At 35.5% G+C, this 26,714-nt stretch overlaps 1 protein-coding gene across 2 annotated transcripts in view; it reads left to right on the top strand.

Moving 5' to 3' along the window:
* Window positions 1-26,714, top strand: part of EIF3E (eukaryotic translation initiation factor 3 subunit E) — a 50,982-nt gene that overhangs the window by 21,753 nt on the left and 2,515 nt on the right. For both annotated transcript variants that reach the window (XM_032609959.1, XM_032609960.1), the window contains exons 8-10: window positions 10,750-10,876; window positions 11,705-11,806; window positions 13,104-13,213. In XM_032609959.1, coding sequence (XP_032465850.1) covers window positions 10,750-10,876; window positions 11,705-11,806; window positions 13,104-13,213 — 339 coding nt within the window. The remainder of the gene's footprint in view (window positions 1-10,749; window positions 10,877-11,704; window positions 11,807-13,103; window positions 13,214-26,714) is intronic.

The raw sequence follows: 26,714 nt of genomic DNA, 5'->3' as shown, positions 1-26,714 counted from the left end.
GAATATCCTTGTCATAAGGACCAGATCATGAACATTTTTTGACATGTTATGTCACCCTAAACGTTTGGATGGGCATTTCCAAGATTTGCTTTTTACTTCTCTTTTTATGATTCCATTTCATATCAGTATCTCCCACTTTGCTCCTATCTTCCTTCCCTGTCCCCCTATGTTGATTTAAATATGTTAATATTTTGTATCAAGTTCTTCTCAAGTCTTCCTGATCCGGTAGTTTTACTAAATTGATGAATCTCTCTCTGCTCTGGTGCATTGTTTATTTAATCCTGAGGGCCGTCTTATTTCTTTTATACTCTGATTCTTGAGAAGTACCTTTTCCATGCACCCTTTGGGCAACCATTATATTTTAGAAGAGGCTTTTTTATTTGTGATACTGACAGTTGCAATCTTATGCAGTAGTTGAGACATACCAATAATGGATGAATCTGGAGTACCCAGAAAAATGATTGGTAAAACATTGCAAGAAATTTGGGGATGTTGGTGAATATAAAATAGTTACATACCTATCTTTAATGTTAAACTATCCGTGCATCTTATAAAAAGAGATGTTTGATGAGAGTTTCAAACTCAAGAATTAAGGGTATATTTCTCAGTATTTACGGAGATTAATCGAACATGCATTCAAGAGATTAAAAGTAACATTATTATGTAGTATTTTGCCTCCCTCCTGAATAATACAGCCTGTACGATTGTCTTATGAGTTGATTGATATCCCTAGAATCATGGCTGGGAGTAAGAGCCTTCCCTGAATGAGCAGATTTGACTCAAACATTGGATACTGTAATAGTTGGCTCTAATCTTGATACCTAGTAGGTGGGTTAAGGATCGATAAGGACAGCTCTTCTTGAACTCAGTCATAGGAATCCCTAGGCATTGGCTTTCCATGCTACTGCTTACAGGTAGACTCACTCTGCTGAATTTTTTTTTTTGATGAATTTATTTATTTATTTATGGCTGCATTGGGTCTTTGTTGCTGCGCGCAGGCTTTCTCTAGTCGCAACGAGCGGGGGCTATTCTTCATTGTGGTGCATGGGCTTCTCATTGCGGTGACTTCTCTTGTTGCGGAGCATGGGCTATAGGCGCGCAGGCTCAGTAGTTGTGGTTCGCGGACTCTAGAGCACAGGCTCAGCAGTTGTGGCTCACAGGCTTAGTTGCTCCACGGCATGTGGGATCTTCCCGTACGAGGGCTCTAATCCGTGTCCCCTGCATTGGCAGGCAGATTCTTAACCACTGCGCCACCAGGGAGGCCTTCTGCTGTAGTTTTTGCAGTTACATATGTATCCAGAAAGGAACATTAAATTCAACTGATTTTTTTAAAATATTTTTAAGTAATGAAAGGAAGTATACAAACAAGGAAAGTGAAAATATTCAAGCCCACTGTAAAAATTCTATAATACAAATAAGGGGGAAACAGTATGGATTAATCCCTGACAACCTTATGGCTTATATGAAATCAAAACAATATATTTAATTCGTTAGTAGAATCATTTATTATAGATATTAGAAATAGAAAGGTAGTTCAGTTGAGATTGCAGAAAATTTTGTTAAAGATAAAAAATCAAACTTTTAATAAAGGAAAACAATGCAAAAAAGTAGATTTGTTTTTTAAATTTTAAAGTAAGGTAAAGGTTCATGGTCATAGAAATATAATTAAAATAACAACTTAGAATTAAGGCAGTTAATTATCAAGCTGTATTCTACAAGTAGGCTTAATGCCTTCATTTGCATTTCCATGGTTCATATACAAAAAAGACAATACCTTATGCCATTAAAAATCTCTGAATAAATTTTTAAAACTAGAAATTTTATAGCATGTACTTTCCGGACACAAAACAGTAAAACTAGGAGTTATTAAAAGTTTTATAAATAACTGAATCAAAGAAGAGATTAAGTGTTGATAATTATGAAATACCTGCCAAAGCAGCACTCAGAAATTAATTCATAGCTTTGAGTACTTGTTCAACTTTTAAAAACTTGAGTAAAAAGTACAGAAAAATGGAACAAAGGCACTGAAAATAAAATTAGTAATATATTAGTAAATGTTGAAATTACTAATTTTGGAGCATTAAAAGAACTAGGTGTACATGGGAAGATACTCTGCATCCAATTTTGTGAGGCAAATAGGACTAGCCCTATTAGAACATTCAGTAAGATCCTCTTACCCCCTCCAAGACCCAAATCAGATATACACACTGAGGAGAAAAAACATTGGATGTTGAGAAGAAAATAATACTGACATCAGAATTATCTTTGACAATATTATTGTTACTGGTGAATGGTTCTTAAACTTTTTAGTCTTGAAACTCTTACGCTATTAAGAGTTTTTGAGTGTAGTTTCGTATGTGTTGGCTAAATTTATTGATATATACTGTATTAGAAATTAAGAAATTCTAAAATATATTTATTAATTGACAAATAGTAAATTGGTTATAGTTATATATATTCTTATGAAAAATAACTTTAAAAAACCAAATTTAGTGAGGAGTGGCATTGTTTTACATTTTTGCAGACCTTTACATTTCTGGCTTAATTGACAGCTAGATTTTCATGTTTTTTTTCATATCTGATTTTCATTCAGTCTGTTGTGATATGTCATTTTGTTTGAAGGATAAGAAGAAAACCAAGCCTCACACATACATGTAGTTGGGAAAGAGAGGTGTTTTAATAGCCTTTTCAGATAATTGTGAATATCCTTTTTTGATCATAATACATACAGAACTCAACATGTAGTAATTTCTTAAAAGGTACTGAAATGTGGGATTTGAAACCATATCATTCAGTTTTTTGGATTCTAAACTATACTAGAATTCTAAACTATATTGGTTGATTTTGCAATTTAATTGGATCTTTTACCCATGCATGGTTTTTTTTTTTTTTTTTTTTTTAAATTTATTTATTATTATTAATTTTTTGGCTGTGTTTGGTCCTCGTTTCTGTGCGAGGGCTTTCTCTAGTTGCGGCAAGCGGGGGCCACTCTTCATCGCGGTGTGCGGGCCTCTCACTGCCGTGGCCCCCCTTGTGGAGCACAGGCTCCAGACGCGCAGGCTCAGTAGTTGTGGCTCACGGGCCCAGTCGCTCCGCGGCATGTGGGACCCTCCCAGAGCAGGGCCTGAACCCGTGTCCCCTGCATCGGCAGGCAGACTCCCAACCACTGCGCCACCAGGGAAACCCCCATGCATGGTTTTATGATCGTATGCATTGATTGTTTGGGAAATACTGGTTCAGGGAGTTATGCAGGTATTCCAACATATACAGCACCATTATACAGCACCAAAAAAATCACATTCATTAATTTCACTACTAAACCCATTAGAAAAGGCTTTTCAAAAAGTATTGGATAGTAGTCAAACTCTTGATGACAGATACAGATTTTCCAAAAATTTACCCTTTTTTTGAAAGCTCTGATTTTTATAATTTGTTTTTATTGAAGGATAGGCTCAACTTTATTGTCTGGAAAATGTCTGCCAAATACTCAAGTCTGAATGGCTTTGGTTTGACTGTCATTCCTTCAAGTAAAAATAGTGTTCTATGAGAAAAGCAGCTGGTTCACCTTGCAACTCAATCATTGAACATGTACTTTTCCTTAAGACAACCATGACACTAATGTACAGCAGAAGATCTTTTACACACTTCCCATTTTAGTCATACAGAATATTAAAAAGATAAGTATGCACGGGTTGAAATTTTTGAAAATTAATAATTTGTACTGCCTAATCAAAGATATAGTTGAAATTGGCTTTTTTTTTAACTGTAAGAGTGGTTATTAATAACAGTGACTAGTATAGTATGATGTCACTACCATGGTTTGTGCTAAGGTACCAGATGATTTCATTTTTTTGTTTACAATTCAGTGATTTTTAGTTTACCAAGTGGTGCAGCCATCACCATAAGTCAATTTTTGAACATTTTCATCCTCACAATAAGAACCCTGATGCCATTTGGACTATTTTTTTTTTAAACAGAAGTAGCCTGTTCGCAAAATGTGAAAAAGAAAACTCAGTAGTATTACAGTTTTAAAATTTCACCAAAATATGGTGCTTACCATTTTCACTTGCCATAGGATCAGGTTGCCATCGTATTTTCTTCCTCATTAGTAATATCTTAATGACTTATTCTGGTTTTTGCTTGATTCTAACTTTTTTCGCGTGAGAATACACTCAGTTGGCTTGACAGATCATTGTTTCAGCCATTTTCCTAGGTTGCATATTCTTTAAGTAGAATAGCTTCTAGTAAGTGTGTAATTTGCATTTGTATGTCTACAGTCAGTATGCATTTTTCAGTTGTGTCTGATAGGTAGTAGGTATTAATGGAGAAAGTATCATATTTTTCTGTTTTTAATTTCCAGCAGCACAGGAATACAATTTAATGTGGTTCATTGAGTGTATGTTAAATTGATAGTTTATATAGATTGTGATTTCAGGCTTTTTTAAAAATACGAAAGTACTGTTGAGATAATTTATACTTTTGTCCTTGAAGTGAAAGTTTAGATGCCAGTGCAGATTAAGTCTCTTACATCATATATATTATCATTTCTGCCATAATTTATTCTGAATCCAAAATAGAGATGATTTACACATTTGAAAAATGTTGAACTTTTAAATGTAATATAATATGTAAGATAAAGTATCAAGTGTAAGCTAGAACAGTGTTCGTAGGCTATTAGAGATGAGGCTTTGCCACCAAATGTAGATGCTATTAGGGAGAAGAATGCATTTGTAATACAATGCCCTAGTTACTCTCCAGTTGTAAAAAGAAAGATTCAAAGTTCAGTTAGCAAAAGAATGTTTAATTTGTTTTCTAAATAAAGATATCATAAATATCCTAAGAAATTTCAAGTTTTACTGTTAACAGTCAACTAGATTGTGTCTAGAATTTGTCCTGATTTACCCTCTGCCTTTATTTTTCCTAAATTTTCTAATTGTTCCTGATAAGAAAACTTTTTCATGCAGGTGTTTTACCTGCTTTAGCTCAGGATGATCTCTAAAAATCCATCCTCTGCAGTTCTACTAAGTCTTGCCTTTTTGATTTTTTAAGCCTTTCTGGAAGTACCTTTCCCTTTTTTGTACCAATTCAAAGCCTGCCTGTATTTCAAGCTCCAGCTCAGGTTTACTTCTACATGAGGTCCTGTATATTGTGCCTACCTTATATTGATAATTTGGAATTTAATTATTTACTGTCTTTTTATAATTGCCTTATCTCCCCAACTAGATTATAAGCATATTTGAGAGCAGAATTTTTATTCTTTATGTCCTTATAGTATCCCCCATATAATACTTAAATATTTTTTATTTGGTGGCATATTTTGTCTTATCCTTTGATTTCTAAATGTTCTGACTTACAATTAGAAAATACTGTAGAAAAATCTTACATAAAATTGTACAATTAGAGCAGGGCTGTGCTAGAGGAAAAATAAACATTTTTACTTAACCATCATGAAATTACACTTCCAAACACAGTAAATACTGAAGCTCTTGTTTAAAGGAAAAATTAATTTTAAGTTAGATTTCAAAAATAGGGGAGGCATAGCCTCCTTTCTTGCCTAATTTATAATCCAAACAAATAACATAACAAGTAGTTTAAGAACCTACTTAGCTAAATACAGATGTATTATGCATGCTAAACACACTGTAAATATATAACACTTATCACTGAGACCTGGAGAAGTTAGAGTCCAGTGAAGATGAAAATTGATTTGACTTTAAAATTTTGATTGATAGAGATGAAAGGAGATGGATGATAAGAAAGAGAAGTAGAACAAAAGAACACAATGGTTATGTACAGGCTGTTAAATAACTATATCTATGGTTTTGCTTTTGTTCGAACTAAATATATAATTACAGATCCTACAAGAGTGTGAAGTAAGGTAACGTCCCCAGAATCACCCTTAATCCCCACTCCCTTCCTTTATATGTTGATCTATATACATAACATACATACATAGGAAGGATCACTTCTGCCCTAGCATGTTTCGAAGTCAGCCATGGTAATGCTGTATACCAGGAGTCTGCAAACTATGGACCATAGGCTCTTGTGACCCACTAGTGGCCTTTTTTCTTATGGCCTGCAATCTAAGAATGGCTTTTACATTTTAAATGGTTGGGGAAAATAATGAAAAGAATAATATTTTGCAATGTGATAATTATATGCTATTACAGTTTTAGTGTCCATAAATTTTTATTGGAACACACATTTATATATGGATATATCTACACACACGCACACACACACATCTTTGGCTGCTTTTGGATTGTAATGGCAGAGTTGAATTGTTGTGACAGAGATCATATACTATTGCACTCTCCCTGCCTCACTCTGCTACTCAGTGCTCTTTGAATCCCAGTGACGCTGCCCTTGTACCTGGACAAAGTTTCAAGTGCCATGTGTATCACTATACTGCAACATTTTACTTCTTTTAAAAAAGTGGACTCAAGTGTGCTTAAATGTTTTTTTTAATAAATGTATTAATTAATTTATTTTTGGCTGCGTTGGGTCTTTGTTGCTGTGCCCAGGCTTTCTCTAGTTGCAGCAAGTGGAGGCTACCCTTGCAGTGCACGGGCTTCTCATTGTGGTGACTTCTCTTGTTGCATGGTATGGGCTCTAGGTGCGTGGGCTTCAGTAGTTGTAGCTCATGGGCTCTAGAGCACAGGCTCAGTAGTTGTAGTCACTGGCTTAGTTGCTCCGTGGCGTGTGGGATCTTCCCTGACCAGGGCTCAAACTTGTGTCCCCTGCATTGGCAGGAGGATTCTTAACCATTGTGCTACCAGGGAAGTACCAAATGTGCATAAATTTTAAGGCACAGTGCAGTGGGAATTATTTTGTTTCAAATTAGAAAGCAAAGCATTGAATTGACAATGTAGATATGCTAAGAGAATACAGTATACATCTACATAACCAGACTGTAAGCACTCATTACAATATTCCCAACTGATTACAAAGCAACTGTCAGAAAAATTAGGAAATTTAAAACAGAATATCTCATCACAGCAGAATTTCCTCACAAAAATTAATGAAAATGAGGCTTCAACCAAAGTAAGTTTCTGAGCGGCTCTTTTGTTAACCAGGTAAGGAAAGCCTTTTACCAGTGGTGATTTTGTTAAATTCTGTTCAGTTGCAGTGGCCAAAGAAATATGTCCAGAAAAAATGAACTTGTTTAAAACTTCTGGCCTTTTGGTGAGAACAGCTCCTCAGAATTGAAAATACTGGGAGCAGCATCAGTAGTCAATTAAAATATAAAGTATATGATTTTTAGTGGTTTTCCTGGGCTCTTGATGAGTTGAGAGATGTTTACCAGTATGGCTAGTTGTTGGCTTGAGGAGTCAGTGATGGATTTGAAGTGACTGAAGAACATGCCTCTATGAATAGTATGGAACAACTACAGGTGAAAATGTTTTCAAAGTTGAGGAAACACTAATTTAGTACAGCCTGAAGTGGAATCTGCTAAGATGTGTTAAAACTTTTGGTGGCAAATATGTGTGGAGGAGAAAAATACTTATTAGTTGAACAGATTTACAAAGCTTGTGAAAATGTGAGGTGTTCAAAGCCTATAGTTATCCATTGCATTGTTCATTTCCAGGTACTTTGTGGGGGAAATTCTTGAATCCATGGTGTATTACTGAACCATTAGTGTCAACAGTGAACTTCATTTGCTATCGTGGACTTCACTGTTCTCAGTCCATGAATTTTTGTCAGATCAATAGAATATCTTGATTTTTCCTGCTACCACAGTGATAGGATCGCTTTGCAGTGGCAAAGTTTTGTTGTGACTTTTTTGAGGTTGGGGCAAGATTGAAATTTTCCTGAACAAAAAATTGCCCTCAGCCACTATTATCAAGCCATGAATGGCTCTGGACGTTAAGCTATAGACTTGATAATGTTTCTGAATTCAACCTAAAATTACAAATCAGAACAGTACTTATATGCAAAACTTATACTCTGGTAGTCACTTTGATAATGCCTAACATAGCATAAATCCTATGTCCAGCTGCTTTATACATTTTCCATTCTTTCAAAAGTTAAAAGAAGAAATGAGACTCTCATTCCCACACGTTTGTAGTGGACACGTTTTTTGGGCTCAAGTTACAATTCCAGAAAGTTTTAGACCTCATTGTAAGTATTGGGTTGGCCAAGAAGTTCATTCGAGTTTTTTTGTAAGATCTTACAGAAAAACTGAACCTTTTTGCCAACCCAATACAAAGGAAATTTCTGTATTTGAAAATTCATTTAACTGTGCAATTGAAACAGAAGCAATTTATCCTGTAGTGTAATGATATGCTAAAAGGCAGTATCAAAAGAAGAACTTAACAGAATTCTGTAAAAGCCTTCCAAGTGATAAATATGCTCAATTAAAATCTTATCAATTGATATCAGAGGTCAAATATGTAAAATCTCATTACAGATCAGCATTAACAGATAAACATTTGCAATAAATTTTAGTGATAGGGATCTCTAACTTTGAACACAGTTAAGCAAAGTTACCCTATTAAAGGAATTTTATTCTTCTCATTAGTAGACCTGAATTATAAAAAATTATAGTCAACTATTATATTTTGTGTTTTGTCAGTAAAATATTTTGGAAATTTGTTTTCTTGTTACTTAGGTTATTTAGGTACCTGATTAATATTCTCAGTCTTGCCTCTCGACCTGCAAACCTAAAATATTCATTATCTGCTCTTTACAAAAATTTTGCTAACCCCTACCATATACTCACATAAGAGAGATGATTTTTTAAGGAAGTCATTCTCCAATAAAAACAGTGAAGTTACACATGGTGCAATGATACAGAGAAAGGATAAGTAAAAATAAATGTTTAACATCATATAAAATAAACTTACAATTTTTTATTTTGTATGGAAAAATCTATGAATGAGTTTCATAAATGCCTACTAAAATTACCTACTTCAAAACTGATTAAGAACACCAGTCGTGCTCTGCTGTACATGATGTCTCTGATAAGAATATTGAGGCAATCACTTGTACTGAGTGAACATTGCATTTAAAATTTTCTGCCTAAAACTCAGGCTTAATTTTTCAGGTAATGAAACTTTTAGCTGATTTGTGTAGTTATATTTTCTTAGAAATTGTTTTATTCTTAAGTAAGTGTTGATTATTTTTATACCTTACCTTTTTTAGAGGAAATTTAGGGGGGGCTAAGTGGGACTAGATTTTATTTAAGTGTTAGGTTACTATCAGATTCTAGGGTCCTCTAAAAAAGTTCAGACAGCATTTTTTGGGGAATCTGCGATATGACAAAGTATAAAGATTTATTAACATTACAGTCTGGGAGAACTTGGAAGATAAGGTATCTGAGCTGGACCTTGAAGGATGGCTAGAATTTAGGCCTTTAGAGGGATGTGTTTGGAAGAGCAGTCCATATGGAGTGAGTTTTAAGAAGTGAGGGAAGCAAGAGGCAGTCAGTGGTGGTGTGGTGGGAGATGGATCTGGATGGGTACTTTGGGACTTGAAGTTTTAACTAAGAGAAATGGACTTTATTGACAGATGTTTCCAAGCTTGGCATAGTACCTGGTGCTCAGAGGTTCTTACTGGATAAAAATTGGGGAGCTATATAAGGAAATTGAGCAGGAGAAATACAGGATAAACACTGAATGACAGAGGGTAGCCAGCTGGGGATCATCAAAATAGTTTCCAGTCTTTCATCCCCTGAAATTATTTTTTTAATTCTTTAATTTGTGTTGAGTGCCTGATTCTCTAATTGAGTAGTGTTTTTTTGCACATAGGTTTTCACACATTTGTTCTTCTAGGGAAATGAAATCTTTTGAAACAAACTGACAGCATGTATAAGGGCCTTGCAAAATCCTCTTATTCAACAATGGTAATAGGATTATTTACCTCTTAAGTGAGTCTGTCATCTCACTCCAAATTGGGAAATACCAGCTGGCATTCTCATCATTTAGACTTTTTCTTGGAGGAGATGGCCCTTACAGCAGGGGTCTCCAACTCCCAGTCTGCAGACTGGTACTTGTCCTCGGCCTGTTAGGAACCAGGCTGCACAGCAGGCGGTGAGCGGTGGGCAAGCAAGCAAAGCTTCATCTGCCACTCCCCATCACTCCCGATCGCTTGCACGCTCGCATTACCACCTGAACCCTCCCCACCATCGAGCACATTACTACCTGAACCACACCAACTCCCCCCTGCCGCCCTCCCATGGAAAAATTGTCTTCCACAGAACTGGTCCCTGGTGCCAAAAAGGTTGTGAACCGCTGCTTTATAGTATTCATTCTTAAGTTTTTGCAATCCTAGTTTTCTGAAACAGTGCAATCTAATGGGCTGCTCAAGTGTTTTATTTTTATTCTTTTATAACTTAATTTTTTAAATATTTGGCTGCATTGAGTCTTCTTTGTTGCGCATGGGCTTTCTCTAGTTGCAGCGAGTGGGGGCTACTCTTCGTTGCAGTGCGCGGGCTTCTCATTGTGGTGGCTTCTCTAGTTGTGGAGCACGGGCTCTGGGCGCGCAGGCTTCAGTAGTTGTGGCACATGGGCTCACTAGTTGTGGCTTGCAGGCTCAGTAGTTGTGGCACATGGGCTTAGTTGCTCCACAGCATGTGGGATCTTCCCCAGCCAGGGCTCGAACCTGTGTCCCCTGCATTGGCAGGTGGATTCTTAACCACTGCAGCACCAGGGAAGCCCCAAGTGTTTTTTTTTAAATCACAGGTGATTACAGATCTAAAAAAACTGGGTAAGTGATTAATATTAAGTAACTTTTATATTTTTACCTTAGGTATCTTAATGCAATTCAGACAATGTGTCCACATATTCTCCGCTATTTGACCACAGCAGTCATAACAAACAAAGATGTCCGAAAACGCCGGCAAGTGCTAAAAGATCTGGTCAAAGTCATTCAACAGGTAAAAACTAAAATCTATTGATTTTTAAAACGTGCCTAAACTTTGAGTCTAACCTCTTTTTCTGAAAAAGTAGGACTCTTAGTTCTTAAGGTAAAAATGTTTAAAAATAGGAGGGAAGTACACATGAAGAGAAAAGAGCCCAAGAACCCCAAATGGGCATATACTACTTTTAAGTTCATGATATACTTATGGTAGATGTGGTATGAATGAATGCTGCTCTCTGCTAGTTAGATACTTAATATGCATTGTGTATTAGTGTTGCTCTTATTGCAAAGGGTGAAGGAGATCTGGAGCTTGGAACTTTTTGTTGGAAGGTCATTACCTACATAGTTCCAGAGTAGTGATCTTTACATAGAATATAATTTTAATAGTCGCCAAGTTGTACAAAAGCTATAGCCCTACTGATTGATTTTTAGTGAATTTCTTAGCAATAACTGTGGGTTAAGAAAGAACTTAAACATTTATTTGATCTAAGAATAACTTAAGTACAAAAAGACAGTTTTATCCTGAAAGATATGAATACCCTTTTACTTGGAGAAGTTCATCACTGTTTATTAACTAAGGGAGACTTTTGGCAGTAGAGGAATTTGAAAGCTTTTGGAATGGTTCTAGTATGAGAATTTAGAGAACTTGGTCTGGAAGGCATTATAAGGTTAAGGTGTGGCCTGCAATCAGGATATGAGCAATTGCTTTGAGAAGATAACACTAGGTAATTTGTTAGAAATTAATGGTAAGGGAGGAGAAAATAGGAAGATTGGGCTATTCTGGGGACGGTCTACTAAACAGTGTTGAATCAGATCCAACTTAACCTTTGACTTAATTTTACAGGAGTCTTACACATATAAAGACCCAATTACAGAGTTTGTTGAATGCTTATATGTTAACTTTGACTTTGATGGGGCTCAGAAAAAGCTAAGGGAATGTGAATCAGTAAGTACAAATTTTTACTTACAAATTAATAATATTCTTAAAATTCTGAATATTATAAAAGTTAACCTTGCAGGGTTTTATTAAAGTGATTATATCAGAAATGTTTATTAATCTTAATATGCAGATTATTTAGAAATGTGCTGGGTTGAAGACATTTTCAATCTTATTGCCTGAGTCTATCCCTTTTGTTAGGACAGTTTGTTAAAACATGGGGGCTTTATAAATTCACACATGTCTTATCCTGAATGAGTAAATATGTGAAATATTTTATATGTATGGGCAAGATTATGTGGAATTTTCCATCACAGCTGTAATTCCAGTGTGTTACATAAGCAGGCCTATCTTCAGAATTTTTCTTATGATTGTATTTATCATTTGCTATAAATCAGTCAAGCTAAGAGTGTGAATTTTTTAACTACAATGTCTTCTGTTAGTTGGTAGAAACTAAAGTTCTGTGAGAGCAACTGAAAGAGTTAGATTTACGGGTTTTTTTGAATAACTTAGTTTGCAAGTTTTGAGAAACTAAGAATTTACCTGTTTAAGGCATTTACCAAATCTACAAGTTACTAGCTGTCAGTTTCATTTTTGAACCCAGATATTAGCACAAAAATTGGAAGAGTTTGTTGAAGGACTTAAGATCTTATTTGTCTAAGGAAAAGGAAATTATGTAAGTATACCTTTAGAGGTGATTTTCAAACATTGGACAAAATTAGAATCCAGTTTAATAACTTGTGTACTTGCAGTGAAATGTGACATTGTTATTTAAATATTGGTGTATATTGTAATACTAAGTATCTAGGCCTTGCCAAGGCAGTGGGGCACTTGGTTGCTGTTCTTGAAGTTAGAAGATTCCCTTCTAAGTATAATACCATCTGTGGAATAGGTGCCACCCTTTGAATTTTTTTCTTTTGTAGATTTTCAAGTCTACTTACTATCACAAAAATATGCATATCTTTAGTCCATTTGTAACTATCTTAAATAGCTGGAAATATATTATCTACAGAATATTTATGTAGGATAGAGACAGGACAAAGCTGCTTTGTCACAAGATTGCTCAAGTCATCAATGGAACAAGGAAACAGTACAGTTCTTAGCTCTTTTTCCTGTAGCATTCGTTTACTTCTTGGTTAAATTGTTAGAGACTTGAATATAGTGTTCTAGAAAGTGCTGTGGTGTACAACTTGGATAGATGAGAGAATTATAGTGAATGGAATAATGAGTAAAGAACAAAGTATTTGTGACAAATTTTTCAAAATTGCTTGTCAGCACCGTTTTTTTCTTTTTTTTATATGCATAGGTGCTAGTGAATGATTTCTTCTTGGTGGCTTGTCTTGAGGATTTCATTGAAAATGCCCGTCTCTTCATATTTGAGACTTTTTGTCGCATCCATCAATGTATCAGCATTAAGTAAGAGCACTCTGATTTGATTTGTATTTTCTACTTCTAAATTCCTGTAAATTTTCATTTATTGTAAAGTTATACTTAATAGGATTCCAGTTAATTGGATTTTTATTTTATTTCTCTTTGCTTTAGAAGAAAAAGGAAACATTGTCCTAGTAATTTATTAAAAATCCTAGCTTTTGTTTGAATTCCGGGGTGCTACAGTCCTTCTTTATCTTCTTTAGTTTCCATGTGTGTGGGAAAGCATGAATTTTGAAAGTGATAACTTCAAGGCAGTATTATGATTGTCAGTTACCTTTTTAAAGAGTTACCTTTTAAAATAATACTATTATACCATTACGTAGGGAGAAAAGAGCAGTGACCAGTTTTAGAATGGTTTTTAACAGGGGTTCAAATAAGGAGTTAGTCCTTAGTAAATTGGAAATGCTGTTGAAAAGACCACATTTGGTAATCATTTCAGTTAATTGAATTTGTTTTATTTAATTATATATTTGAATTCTCATATAGTAAACTCTTGTGACATCCTAAAATGTTGAAACATGGAAAAATTATGGTGAATTTCAGTTGGAATTTTCTCTTGTGTGAGGAAATTATTAGGAAAAAATTGTGAAACTTACATAACCTATTAGAAACTAATTTTACATATTAGAATTTGAAAAATAACAGTGCCCTTTGGCCACAGATGAAGTCGAACGGTAAATGCTCCTTAATGTTTAAAAACTAAGCTACTTTAATGTTTACCTCTTAGGAATTGTATGTAGACCAAAGTTTTTCTTTAGTGCCATTTGTTTTTGCTAAGGCATCCATACTTGTTTGCCTAATTTTAGTGGATTGTCATTGAAGTGGTTACTCAGAGTTAGAATTACAGTGTGTGAGGCTTTTTCTATGGTAGTTGAAGCCTTGACCTGTTTTAGTAGTACTTTAGCTAGCAGACATATAATTTTACAAATCTGATTCTCTTAAAGAATACATGGCAATTCCTAAAATGTCGTTTGTTGTGAAATGCAATATTATGTATATGAGTATACATATTTATGTATACATATATGCAGATAAAATAAGAGCCCCTTCACCTTGTTTAGCCTGTACCTCTATTCAGCTTTCCTCCTGACTCTATGGAACCATACGACTCTGACTCTGGAAACCCAATTTTACAAAACACTGATTCAGTACAACTCCTTTGTTTTGTAACTCCCTGTTTATAGCTGAGAAACTGAAGGCTCAGAGACATTAAGCAGCTTAGGGCTTATTTAATGAAAGAGGCTGAGCTAATAGCTCTCTGACATTCATTGTCTTCACCCTCATTATAAATTCTTTCTTTTTCATTGTGAGCAATTGATATTTTTAGAAACAGCAGATTTAGACTAATTTGTCATTAGTTTATCACTTGAGCCAGAGGATAAAGATGGAAACCATATGACAGTGTTTAATGTTTTTGTGCAAAATCTGTAGAATTTTGATTTTTATTTTACAAAGAGATTCCCTGAAGCAACTGCGAACTTTCTGAGTCAGATTTTCTGTGTATGCTATGCTATGCTGTGTAATAAATAGGGCTACTATGCTATTCCATTTAGGGTGATAATTCCAAAGCACATCAGGATTGAGAACCCTTGCATCAGGTCACCAGTTTTTTTTAGGCACATAATTACAGCCTGCTAGGATAATGAAGTGAAAAACCAGTGATTTAATATTTTTAGTATATAATGAATTAAGAAGGTAGAGGCAGAGCATAAAGTATAGCTTCATGTGAACAAAGAAATAATTCTTTTTAGAGTAACAGTGAGATCTCAGGTTGTAAGGTTTACGGGGTGATAGTGGAGAGTATGCGGCCAATAGGCTCAGTCCAGGGGGCTACGCTTCTTCACGTTTTTTTTAAATTATTTATTTATGGCTGTGTTGGGTCTTCGTTTCTGTGTGAGGGCTTTCTCTAGTTGCGGCGAGCGGGGGCCACTCTTCATCGCGGTGCGCGGGCCTCTCACTGTAGTGGCCTCTCTTGTTGCGGAGCACAAGCTCCAGACGCGCAGGCTCAGTAGTTGTGGCTCACGGGCCTAGTTGATCCGCGGCATGTGGGATCTTCCCAGACCAGGGCTTGAACCCGTGTCCCCTGCATTGGCAGGCAGGTTCTCAACCACTGCCCCTCCAGGGAAGCCCCCTTCGTGTTTTTAGAGCTGCTTTAATGGGTTAGGAATATGGCTGAAAGTTATGTTAAGCATCTAAGTTGGGCTTTTATAAGTACAACAAATGTCTTAATTCAGACCCCAAGGACTTGGAATCCATAATAATGACCAAAATAGCTAATATTTACCTTCAAACAATCCATAGAAAAATTTATTGTTCTCTAGTCCAGAGGTTTTTAAACCTAGCTGTACATCAGAATCATCTGGAGAACTTAAAAAACCACCAACAACTTAAACTTAAGAATAGATTTTCTGGCTTTACCCCAGACCTTCTGAATCAGAATCTCTGGGATCAAGGCTTGAGAATTTGGTTTAAAACTTCCCGGGTCCAACCCCCCAAAAATGAAGCATTCTCAGAGTGGGGAGGGGGAGATCTCAGCATCTGTATTTTTCAAAGCTCCTCTAAGTAACTCTGATGCAAAACTTCTTTTTTTAAATTACGCCTCTTATTTTGAGATGATAATAGATTCACCTTGAGTTGTATGAAATAATGAAGAGATCCCCTATGCCCTTTACAGTTTCCTTCAATGGTAACATTTTGTAAGCCATAGTAAAATATCACAGCCATCATTATTGTTGTTGATATATTCAGATACAGAACATTTCTGTCACCACAAGGATTCCTCAAATTGCTCTTTTATAGCCATACCCACTTCCCTCCCACCTCTCTTTAACCCCTGGCAACCACTCCTCTGTTCTCCATTTCTGTAATTTTGTCATTTCAAGAATGTGCAAAATTTTTAAAAGATAGTGTTCAGTTTTCTTTTTTTTAATATGATTTGCTTTTATTTATTTTTATTTTTTTTTTGGCTGCTTTGGGTCTTTATTTATTTAAATTTAAATATTTATTTAAATATAAATTTTTATTTAAATTTAAATAAATTTATTTATTTAAATAATAAATATTATTTATTTAGTTTTGGTTGCGTTGCTGTATGCGGGGGCTTTCTCTAATTGTGGCGAGCGAGGGCTACTCTTCGTTGCAGTGTGCAGGCTTCTCATTGTGGTGGGGCTTCTCTTGTTGCAGAGCACGGGCTCTAGGTGCACGGGCTTCAGTAGTTGTGGCACGTGGGCTCAGTAGTTGTGGCCCGCGGGGCTCTAGAGCGCAGGCTCAGTAGTTGTGGCGCATGGGCTTTGTTGCTCCGCGGCATGTGGGATCTTCCCAGACCAGGGCTCGAACCCATGTCCCCTGCATTGGCAGGCAGATTCTTAACCACTGTGCCACCAGGGAGGCCCAGTGTTCAGCTTTCTAAAGAGGATAAATACATATGATATACATTAAGATATAATTAGTTAAGAGCAGTGTAGCTAGTACAGTTGTTGAAGAAGAAAATATTACAGATGTGAATGAGTGCCTCTTGGAGCATAGCCTTAGAGCTTAAAATCCAGAGGAAGAAACAGATATTAAATAAAGGTAAGATTACAAATTATGATAGGCATTTTGAAGAAAAATACAGAGTAATTAGAATGACATGGACATTATTTGTATATTGAAAAATCAGAGAATAATTTGGATTGAAGGTTCAGTGAACTCTGATAATTCTCTAAATGGGATATATTTAAGTAGACTCTTCCACCATATATTAATTATGACAAATTACTCCATTCACTAGTTTATGCTGGCCTATCTCTGCCGCTAATTTTTAAAGTTATTTGATGTTCGAGCTTTTCTAGGGTTGGGCGGGGAAGATTTGTCTCTGTCTTCCTTTCTGTCCCCCAGCAGACGCATATCAAATGCTATTCAGTATTATAAAACGCATGGTTGTTTATTAAATAACTCTTTCCATTTGTGATTTGGAACATTCTCTGTTGATAGGATTCTTCACTAAGTGGCTGTAAGCACATGTGATAGTCTTATCTTTGTAAAAATGCATATTAAGAATGTTTTTATCGGTTTATATACAACCCTATAGATTTGTAGGATAAGTTTCGAATCTATTTACCATAAAGTATACAACATCTGTCAAAAAAGATTACTGTGGTGGGATTTAATTTAGTATAGCTGAATAGTTTATCAGATATGGTGTGTGTCTGAAATTAAAAAGCTGTTCTAGAATAATTCTTGGACCAGTTTTCAATTGTAGATAAAAGCAAAGTATGGAAGTAATATTTTGAATGTGTATGATAAACATTTTGGAGCATACATTAATATAATTTCCCTATGGGGGTTAGTTTTGGCTTTTCACAAAAGTATGTATTTGCCAACTGCTCTTGCATTTAAGTTATGAAGTCATTCTACTTTGCTTATTTTATTAAGTAACACTTTAGATCTTAATATTTTTCTTAAAGTTTTTATTACCATGTAGCAATTTGTATTCTTAATTATACTTCCTGATGTTAGAAATAAAAAGGTGTGTTTTCAGATGGAGATTAAATCATTTTAACAGCCATTATCACTGCATTTCTGTATTAACTATAAAGTAATATACTGTCTTTTTTTCAAGTTTCTTTTTTAAAAAATTTATTTATTTTTATTTTGGGCTGCGTTGGGTCCTCATTGCTGAACATGGGCTTTTTTCTGGTTGCGGTGAGCAGGGGCTACTCTTTGTTGTGGTGCGCAGGCTTCTCATTGTGGTGGCTTCTCTTGTTGGGAGCACGGGCTCTAGACTCGTGGGCTTCAGTAGTTGTGGTGCACCGTCTTAGTTGCTCCGCGGCATGTGGGATCTTCCCGGACCAGGGCTCAAACCCGTGTCTCCTGCGTTGGCAGGCGTATTCTTAACCACTGCACCACCAGGGAAGCTCTATACTCTCATTTTTGACTAATGCGATGTTGGAAAATTCAGTGAGAATTTTCATTTGTCACACACAGAATTTAGCATTTTCTCAGTTTTCTCCTGGTTTCTTTCTATTTCCTCCTAATCTAACAGTTAAACACAGTTTACACTTAACACTTATTCTTTAATTAGTTGTCATAGCATACAGTTATAAAAGACTGCTGCTCTTTGGATATGCTAAATAGCCACAGTCTTCAGTGAAAAGCAGGCCAGAGTTTCCATAGTTTAATGCTAAAGTCAATACTATTTGAAATAAATTGTGCTTATCAAATAAAATTTGGAAAGCCAGGTTATTTAAACAGGTAATTCATATGCCTGTGAAATGCTGGACCCCAAATCCTTATTTGTTAAGATACTAATATTAGGGCAGGGGCTATGGGAGGGTTCAGAAAAGGGAGACTGTCTAAAAGATTAGTCATTGAAAACCTGATAGACAGTCAGCCTAGAGTTGATGAAAGCCTAATTGGTTCTCTAGATTTAGATTTATATATTTTATGTGCTTAAGTGGGACCACCGGTCTTAATTACTTCCCAGAAAGAAGAAAAGTATCTGGTTTTGTGCTAAGAGTCTTGAATATGTTTTATTAATGAAATTGAATAGAGAATGAAATACTTATTTTTTCTATGCCTTGAAATAGCACTTAGGATTCTATTTTTTTCCCCCCAAAGGAATGATTTATATTTTTATTTAGTCAAAGTTACTAAGCTTTTCCTTTATGGTACTGGATTTTGTATTTTATTAAAAAGTTCTTTCTCATAATAGGTTTATATGCTATTTATATGTTTTTTTCTAGGACCTTAATGGCTTTATTTCTTCTCTTTGAATCCATCAATGATTATTTGGGAATAGAGAATAGCTTCCCCCCACCCCCAATAGCTAGGATTTATTGAAATACTATCCTTCCCCCGACCTATTTGAAATGCCACCCATATCACATTTTAAATTCTCATTTATATATGGGACTTTTTCTGAACTTTTTAATCTTTTATAAATTGTGTGTTGATTTCTGAACTTAGCACCAAATACGTGCTAAGTTAACTTAGTACCTTTTTTCAAATAAGGTAGATCTGTAGTATGTTTTAGTATTCAGTATTTATTTTCCATGTAATTGATAATTGCCACTTTTCCCTCATTTGCTTCATTGTTCTTCCTAATGTCTTTTTCATTAATTCTACTTCAGATTCTTTGCCAGTTTATAAATCTCTTCTGCAAATTGATTATTTTATTTGTTTTATCTTCCTCAAAAAAATGTGGACTCGTTGCTCTTTCTGCCAGGTGCATATTTATCTCTCTTTGTCATTTGTTCTGGGGATTTCCTTAGCTTGTCTACTATGATAGTGCTCCAGTTTCGTGGACATTATGCCGTCCTTTTTCTTGGTTTATTATCATATTTGGTAATTATCATATTCTTCAGCGGCTTTATAAGGAACGGTACTTTGGAGGTAATTTTTTCACATCTAAAATTGTGTATATGACTCTCATACTTGAGTAGTGGTATTGCTCAAGGCCTGGTATTCTCATTTGAAAACTACTACAGAATTTTGAAGATGTGATTCTCTTGCTTTCTAGCTTTTGTTGTAGAAGTCAGAAGCCATTTTTATTCCTCATCTTTTATACAGGTGTTTTGTTCTCCTGTCTAGAAACGTGGGGGGAAGACGCTTTTTTTTTTTTGTCCCCATTGCTCTGAAATTTTACAATGATATGCCTTAGTTTAGGTCTGTTTTAATTCTTTATGTAGGACCTTTTTAATTTGGAAGCTCATGCTCTCCAGTTCTGGGAAATTTTCTTGAATTATTTCTTTCTTCTTTATGTTCACTGTTTATTCTTTCTGGAACTTCTATTGTTCAGGTATTAGACCTGCTGGACCAGGCTTCCAATTTTCTTCTCTATTTTCCATCACTTTGTCTTTGTGTTCTACACTCTGGGATATTTTCTCAACATCTTTCAAATCTTCTGTAGATTAAAAACAACAAATCTCTAATGTTATTCTTTAATTTCCAAGAGCCCTCTGTCACTCTTTTCTCTGAATATTTTTCCTTTATAGCATTCTGTTCTTATTTTATGAATGCAATACTACAGTGGTTTTTAATTTTGCTAAGGATATTAATGATAGTTTTTGTTGTAGTTTTCTTTTTATAAATTGAGATATAATTAACATATAACAAAACATTACATTAGTTTCAGGTGTACAACATAATGATTTGATATTGTATATATTGTGAAATGATCACCATAATAACTGTAGTCAGCATTCATCGCCACACGTAGTTGCAAATTTTTTTTTCTTGTGATGAGATTTACTCTAAACTATAGTCACCGTGCTGTACATTATATCCCATGACTTATTTTGTAACTGTAAGTTTGTACCTTTTGACCCTTCACCCAGTCCCCGCCGCCCTCCCCAATCTCTTCTCTGTATCTACGAGCATTTTTTGTTTGTTTTAGATTCCACGTATAAATGAGATCATATGGTATTTGTCTTTTTCTGTTTGACTTAATTCACTTGGCATAATGCCCTCAAGTTCTTTCCATGTTGTCACAAATGGCAAGGTTTCATTCTTTTAATGGTTGAATAATATTCCTCTGTGTGTGTGTGTGTGTGTGTGTGTGTGTGTGTGTGTGTGTGTGTGTGTGTATCACATTTTCTTCATTCATCCATTGATGGTCACTTAGGTTGCTTTTGTGTCTTGGCTGTTGTAAATAATACTGCAGTGAACATGAGTTTAGGTATATCTTCTCAAGTTAGTGTTTTCATTTCCTTCGGATAAATATTCATAAGTGGAATTGCTGGATCATATGATAGTTCTATTTTTAATTGTTTGAGGAACTAACATACTGTCTTCCATAGTGGCTATACCAATATACTTTACCACCAGTAGTGCACAAGTGTTCCCCTTTCTCCACATTCATGCTAACACTTATTTCTTATCTTTTTGGTAATAGCCATTCTAACAGGTGTGAGAGATCTCATTATAGTTTTGATTTGCATTTCTCTGATGATTAGTGATGCTGAGCACCTTTTCACGTTCCTTGGAAAGATATTCAGATCCTCTGCCCATTTTTAAATCAAATCACTTGTTGTTTTGATACTGAGTTATATGTGTTCCTTCTGTATTTTGGGTATTAACCCCTTAAATACATGGTTTGCAATATTTTGCAATATTTCTCCCATTTGGTAGGTTGCCTTTTCTTCTCATTGATGGTTTCCTTTACTGTGCAGGGGTTTTTTAGTTTGATGTTAATTTTTGCTTTTGTTGCCTTTGTTTTGGGGTTTGTTTTTGGTATCAGGTCCAAAAAATCATCACCAAGACTTATGTCAAGGAACTTACTACCTGTGTTATTTTGTTTTTTATGGTTTCTGGTCTTTTCTTTTTTTTTTTTTTTTGGTATGCGGGCCTCTCACTGTTGTGGCCTGTCCCGTTGCGGAGCGCAGGCTCAGCGGCCATGGCTTACGGGCCCAGCCGCTTCGCAGCATGTGGGATCTTCCCAGACCGGAGCACGAACCCGTGTCCCCTGCATCGGCAGGCGAACTCTCAACCACTGTGCCACCAGGGAAGCCCTGGTTTCAGGTCTTAATGTTCAAGTCTTTAATTCATTTTGAGTTAATTTTTGTACATGGTGTGAGATAGTGGTCCAGTTTCATTTGTTTGCATGTAGCTGTCCAGTTTTCCCAACACCGTTTGTTGAAGAGACTGTTCTTTTCCCATCGTGTATTCTTGCCTCCTTTGTCAAAAATAAATTAATGCTTGGGTTTGAGCTCTCTATTGTGTTCCATGGATCTTTGTATCTGTTTTTATGCCAGTAGCATACTGTTTTGATTACTGTATCTTTGTGATATAGTTTGAAGTCAAGGTGTGTGATGCCTCCAGCTTTGTTCTTCTTTCTCAAGATTGCTTGGGCTACTTGGAGTCTTATGTATTACTGACTTAATATATTCAATATCATGTTGTTGTGTCACTTGAGGAGGAGAGCTCTTCAACTAAAAGATGGGAATAAGGGATTTACACAAAATATTTTAAATGTCTTTTTAATTTATCTTATTGAAGTATAGTTGATTTACAGTGTTGTGTTAATTTCTGCTTGTATAGCAAAGTGATTCAGTTATATGTGTATATATTCTTTTTTTATTTCTTTCCATTATGGTTTATTACAGGATATTGGATATAGTTCCCTGTGCTATACAGTAGGACCTTGTTTATCCATTCTATATATAGTAGTTTGCATCTGCTAATCCCAAACTCCCAGTCCATCCCTCCCCCAGCCCTCCTCTACCTCAGCAACCACAAGTCTGTTCCCTGTCCTTGAGTCTGTTTCTGTTTTGTAGATAAGTTCATTTGTGTCATATTTTAGAATTCACATATAGGTGGTATTTGTCTTTCTCTGTCTGACTTCACTTAGTATGATGTCTCCAGGTCCATCCATGTTGCTGCACATGGCATTATTTCATTCTTTTTTATGGCTGAGTAGTATTCCTTTGTGTATATGTACCACATCTTCTTTATTCATTCATCTGTCAGTGGACATTTGGGTTGTTTCCATGTTTTGGCTATTGTGAATAGTATTGCTGCTGTGAACATAGGGGTGCATGTATCTTTTTGAATTATGGTTTTGTCTGGATATATACCCAGGAGTGGGATTGCTGGCTCATATGGCAACTCTTTTTCATTTTTTGAGGAACCTCCATACTGTTTTCTCTAGTGGCTGCACCAATTTACATTCCCACCAACAGTGTAGGAGGGTTCCCTTTTCTCCACACCCTCTCCAGCATTTGTTATTTGTAGACTTTTTAGTGATGGCCATTCTGACTGATGTGAGGTGGTACCTCATTGCAGTTTTGATTTGCATTTCCCTAATAATTAGCAATGTTGAGCATCTTTTCATAGGCCTATTGGCCATCTCTGTATGTCTTCTTTGGAGAAATGTCTGTTTACGTCTTCTGCCCATTCTTTCGACTAGGTTGTTTTGTTGTTGTTGAGTTGTATGAGCTGTTTGTATATTTTGGAAATTAATCCCTTGTTGGTCGCATCATTTGCAAATACTTTCTCCCAGTCAGTAGGTTGTCTTTTTGTTTTGTTTATGGTTTCCTTTGCTGTGCAAAAGCTTACGTTTGATTAGGTTCCATTTGGTTATTTTTTGTTTGTTTGTTTTTTGCTTTTATTTCTATTGCCTTGGGAGACTGACCTAAGAAAACAGTGGTATGATTTATGTCAGAGAATGTTTTGCCTATGTTATCTTCTGGGAGTTTTATGGTGTCATGTCGTAAATATAAGTCTTTAAGCCTAAAATATCTTCTTTAAGCTGCCTACTGACAGGGTTGAGATTTTTAGTGTAATCTGAATAATCTGGAAGTTATTTTTGAGTTTGAAACCTAGATTGAATTAGGTATTTTTCTCAGAAATTCTGCCTTTTGATATATTTTGTCTTTTAATTTATTGATAAACTAAATTATTTTAAAAACACAAAATTAACATGGTGTAGGATAGCTTAAGGCAAGTTTGTTTTTTTAAGCTTTAATAGGATATTAAATTTTTATTTTTAAACCTTTACTAATATTTTCATAAAATCAGTAGAATGTAAGAGAATTGTGGACTTTGAGGATTTCTATTATTTAATTACTTTTACTGTGTATATTTTCCTGTTACTTGAAAGAAACTGGATTATTGCCACGTTCTCTTACTTATTCTCAGAGTGATTGGTAGCCTAGATAACCTGAGATACCATCAATAATTTACTGATACTTCTCGGACCTTATTTCAAGTTTTTCTTTGACTTGATTTAAAAGTAAAGGATCAACAAGCACATTGCAAAACAGTAAATCCCCAAAGTGGGATTATGGGTCAGAGTATGCAGACATTTGTGGGTCTTGCTGCATGTTGCCAGATTGCTCTAACCATGATGGAATATGAGACTTAGAATATGTATGTAAAGAAAAAAGAGGGATGGAAAATTCTAGGTAGAGTTATACAGCGTAGAATTTTCTTTATCTTAAAATTTGACCTTAAATATTTCTTTACTTAAACCGTCCTCAAACTTCCAGACTGGAACTGGTTAAACCCTTTTGTACTCACATAGCTCCTTTCACTTTTTTATCCTTACACTTAAAATAGTTTATATATTTGGGGTATTAGGTGATTGTCACCTATTTCCCAGTCTCCAGCTTTAAACTTTATGAAAGTGGGGAGCAGACTGTATGTTGTCACAAACATCTAACATAGTTCATATTTTGTTGAATGAATGATTTGGTTGGTGTGTGGTATTCATGAGGAAGAATAAGAGAAGGCTGGAAAGGTAGACTGTAGCTAAATTGTAGAGAACCATGAAAGAGAAACTTGGAAGTTTGAATTTTATTGTTTTGGTAGAAGGGCTCTATTAAAGATTTGAAAGGAATTTAGGAATAAACTGGTAGTTGGGTTTTAGGACTAAGCTGACAACTATGTAAAATAGATTAAGGAGAGACTCGAGGTAGATTAATTAGAAAATTAGGAAATAGTAATGGAGCCCTAGGGTAGTGACTAGGGTAGGAATCAGACAATAAGTATTTATTTAATTGCCTCCTGTAGACTGTGCTAATTGCTGGATATATAGCAGTGAACGAAGCTATGATGCATGCTCTTGGGGTACATATACAGTCTATCATGAAAGCAGATACTCAGTAAAACAACTACAGCTCTATGAATGCTCTGAAAAAAATAGGGGGCCATGAAAGCATCAAACAGATCTGTCATGATTGGCAGAGGTGTCTTGGAAGGCTGATGAGGGTGCTGTTTTAGCTGATAGCCATGTAACACATAGCTTAGTGAAGAAAAAGGTGGATTAGCCTTTTAAGCAGAAGGCACAGCATGTGCAAAAGTCCTGAAGTGGTTAAAAACATGGTATGTTTAATGAACAGAGGTTTAGTCTGGTTGGTGAAGAGGAGAGTCTTTCAAGATGAGAGTAGTTTGGTAGGGAACTTAGATTAGAGGCAGTGGTTAAAGAGATAATTGACAGGACTTCTCAGTTTGTTATAGGCAGCAAGAAGAGGAATCTGATCAGTAACTTAGGCTTGAGACTGAATGTTTCATTATAATTTTAATTATGTAAACAGCCTGCATAAACAGGTTCTATATTATAATTTTTAAAAATCTGTATAAAACCAGCTATATACAATTAGTAGCTACTAGGAATAACGTCTATTTTGAAAAGCAGTATATAGAGATCTTGAAGATTGGAGTTTTAATATATTCAGTATAAATTGTTTTCATTTGTGCGTTTCAGAGTAAAATGGTCTTGACCTCACTTTAAAGAGTTGTATTTTGGGGGAATGCAGGAGACATACAAAAGAGAAATTGTTACAGGAGTCGATAAAGTAATATCTTTTGGAAAATATGTTCTTTACCTTTAGAATAGCAGCTTCAGATAAAAGTATTAGGCAGTTGCTTACTTTAGCAGCACAGAAGAGAATGAAATTTATTTATTTTTGGCTGCGTTGGGTCTTCCTTGCTGCGTGCGTGCTTTCTCTGGTTGCGGAGAGCGGGGGCTACTCTTCCTTGTGGTGCATGGGCTTCTCATTGCGTTGGCTTCTCTTGTTGCGGAGCACGGGCTCTAGGCACGCGGGCGTCCGTAGTTGTGGCTCGCAGGCTCAGTAGTTGTGGCGCACGGGCTTCATTGCTCCACGGCATGTGGGAACTTACCGGACCAGGGCTTGAACCCTTGTCCCCTGCATTGGCAGGCAGATTCTTAACCACTGCGCCACCAGGGAAGCCCAGGAGAATGAAATTTACACATCTCTAAGTCAAATACCTGCAGGAAACACGAGGAGTTTATTGGGAAGCCACAGGAAACACCAGCTGCAGGAATTTTTCCTAGTCAAAAAAAAAAGCCTGGTTCTTTCAGTAAAATGACACACTTCCCTACTTCTAGTAGCTTCAATAAAATAAGGTTTGGTTAGAGAGCAGTAACAAAGAGACTAAGATGAAACCTGATCATGAAATTGAAGTAGTAGTCATGGACTAATTGTTCTTTGTGTTTGCTGAGAATGTGTACTTACAGCAAAATCGACCATAAAAAGACAGACAACAGAATTTGACATGTAAATCCAGGGAGTTTTATGGTTGAGTTGGCTCATACTCATCATGATGTTTTTAACATCAAGGATATTTTAGGGATAAATTTTAAATGATTGTCTTCATAGCTTTAGTTTGTAATTTAGTGTGTAATGATTTTATTGATAGCCTAACTTAATTTTTACATTTTGAATGAAATTCTTCTCTTTGACAATAAACATAAAATAGGGATAGCACAGATTATATGATTCCCATAAAGGTATTTTTATTAACCTGATTGGTTACTTTTAGGTTGGGAGCTCCGGAATTACATAATTATATGATTGGCAATGTCTTGAATATTTATGTTATAAAATTGGGAATGCAATCAGCTCAGGAATTTTAGTTTATAATATTCTAAGGAATTATTTTGTTACTGATATTCTAGGTTTTTTTTTTTTTTTTTTTTTCATTAAACCAGTGATAACATTAGAAGGCCTAGCAGGTGTGCAATATCTTCAGTGAAGACAAGTAA

Source organism: Phocoena sinus, chromosome 17 (assembly GCF_008692025.1).
Source record: "Phocoena sinus isolate mPhoSin1 chromosome 17, mPhoSin1.pri, whole genome shotgun sequence".
Taxonomy (NCBI): domain Eukaryota; kingdom Metazoa; phylum Chordata; class Mammalia; order Artiodactyla; family Phocoenidae; genus Phocoena; species Phocoena sinus.
The sequence above is the reverse complement of the archived record's forward strand: the minus strand, read 5'-3'. Positions and strand labels throughout refer to the sequence as shown.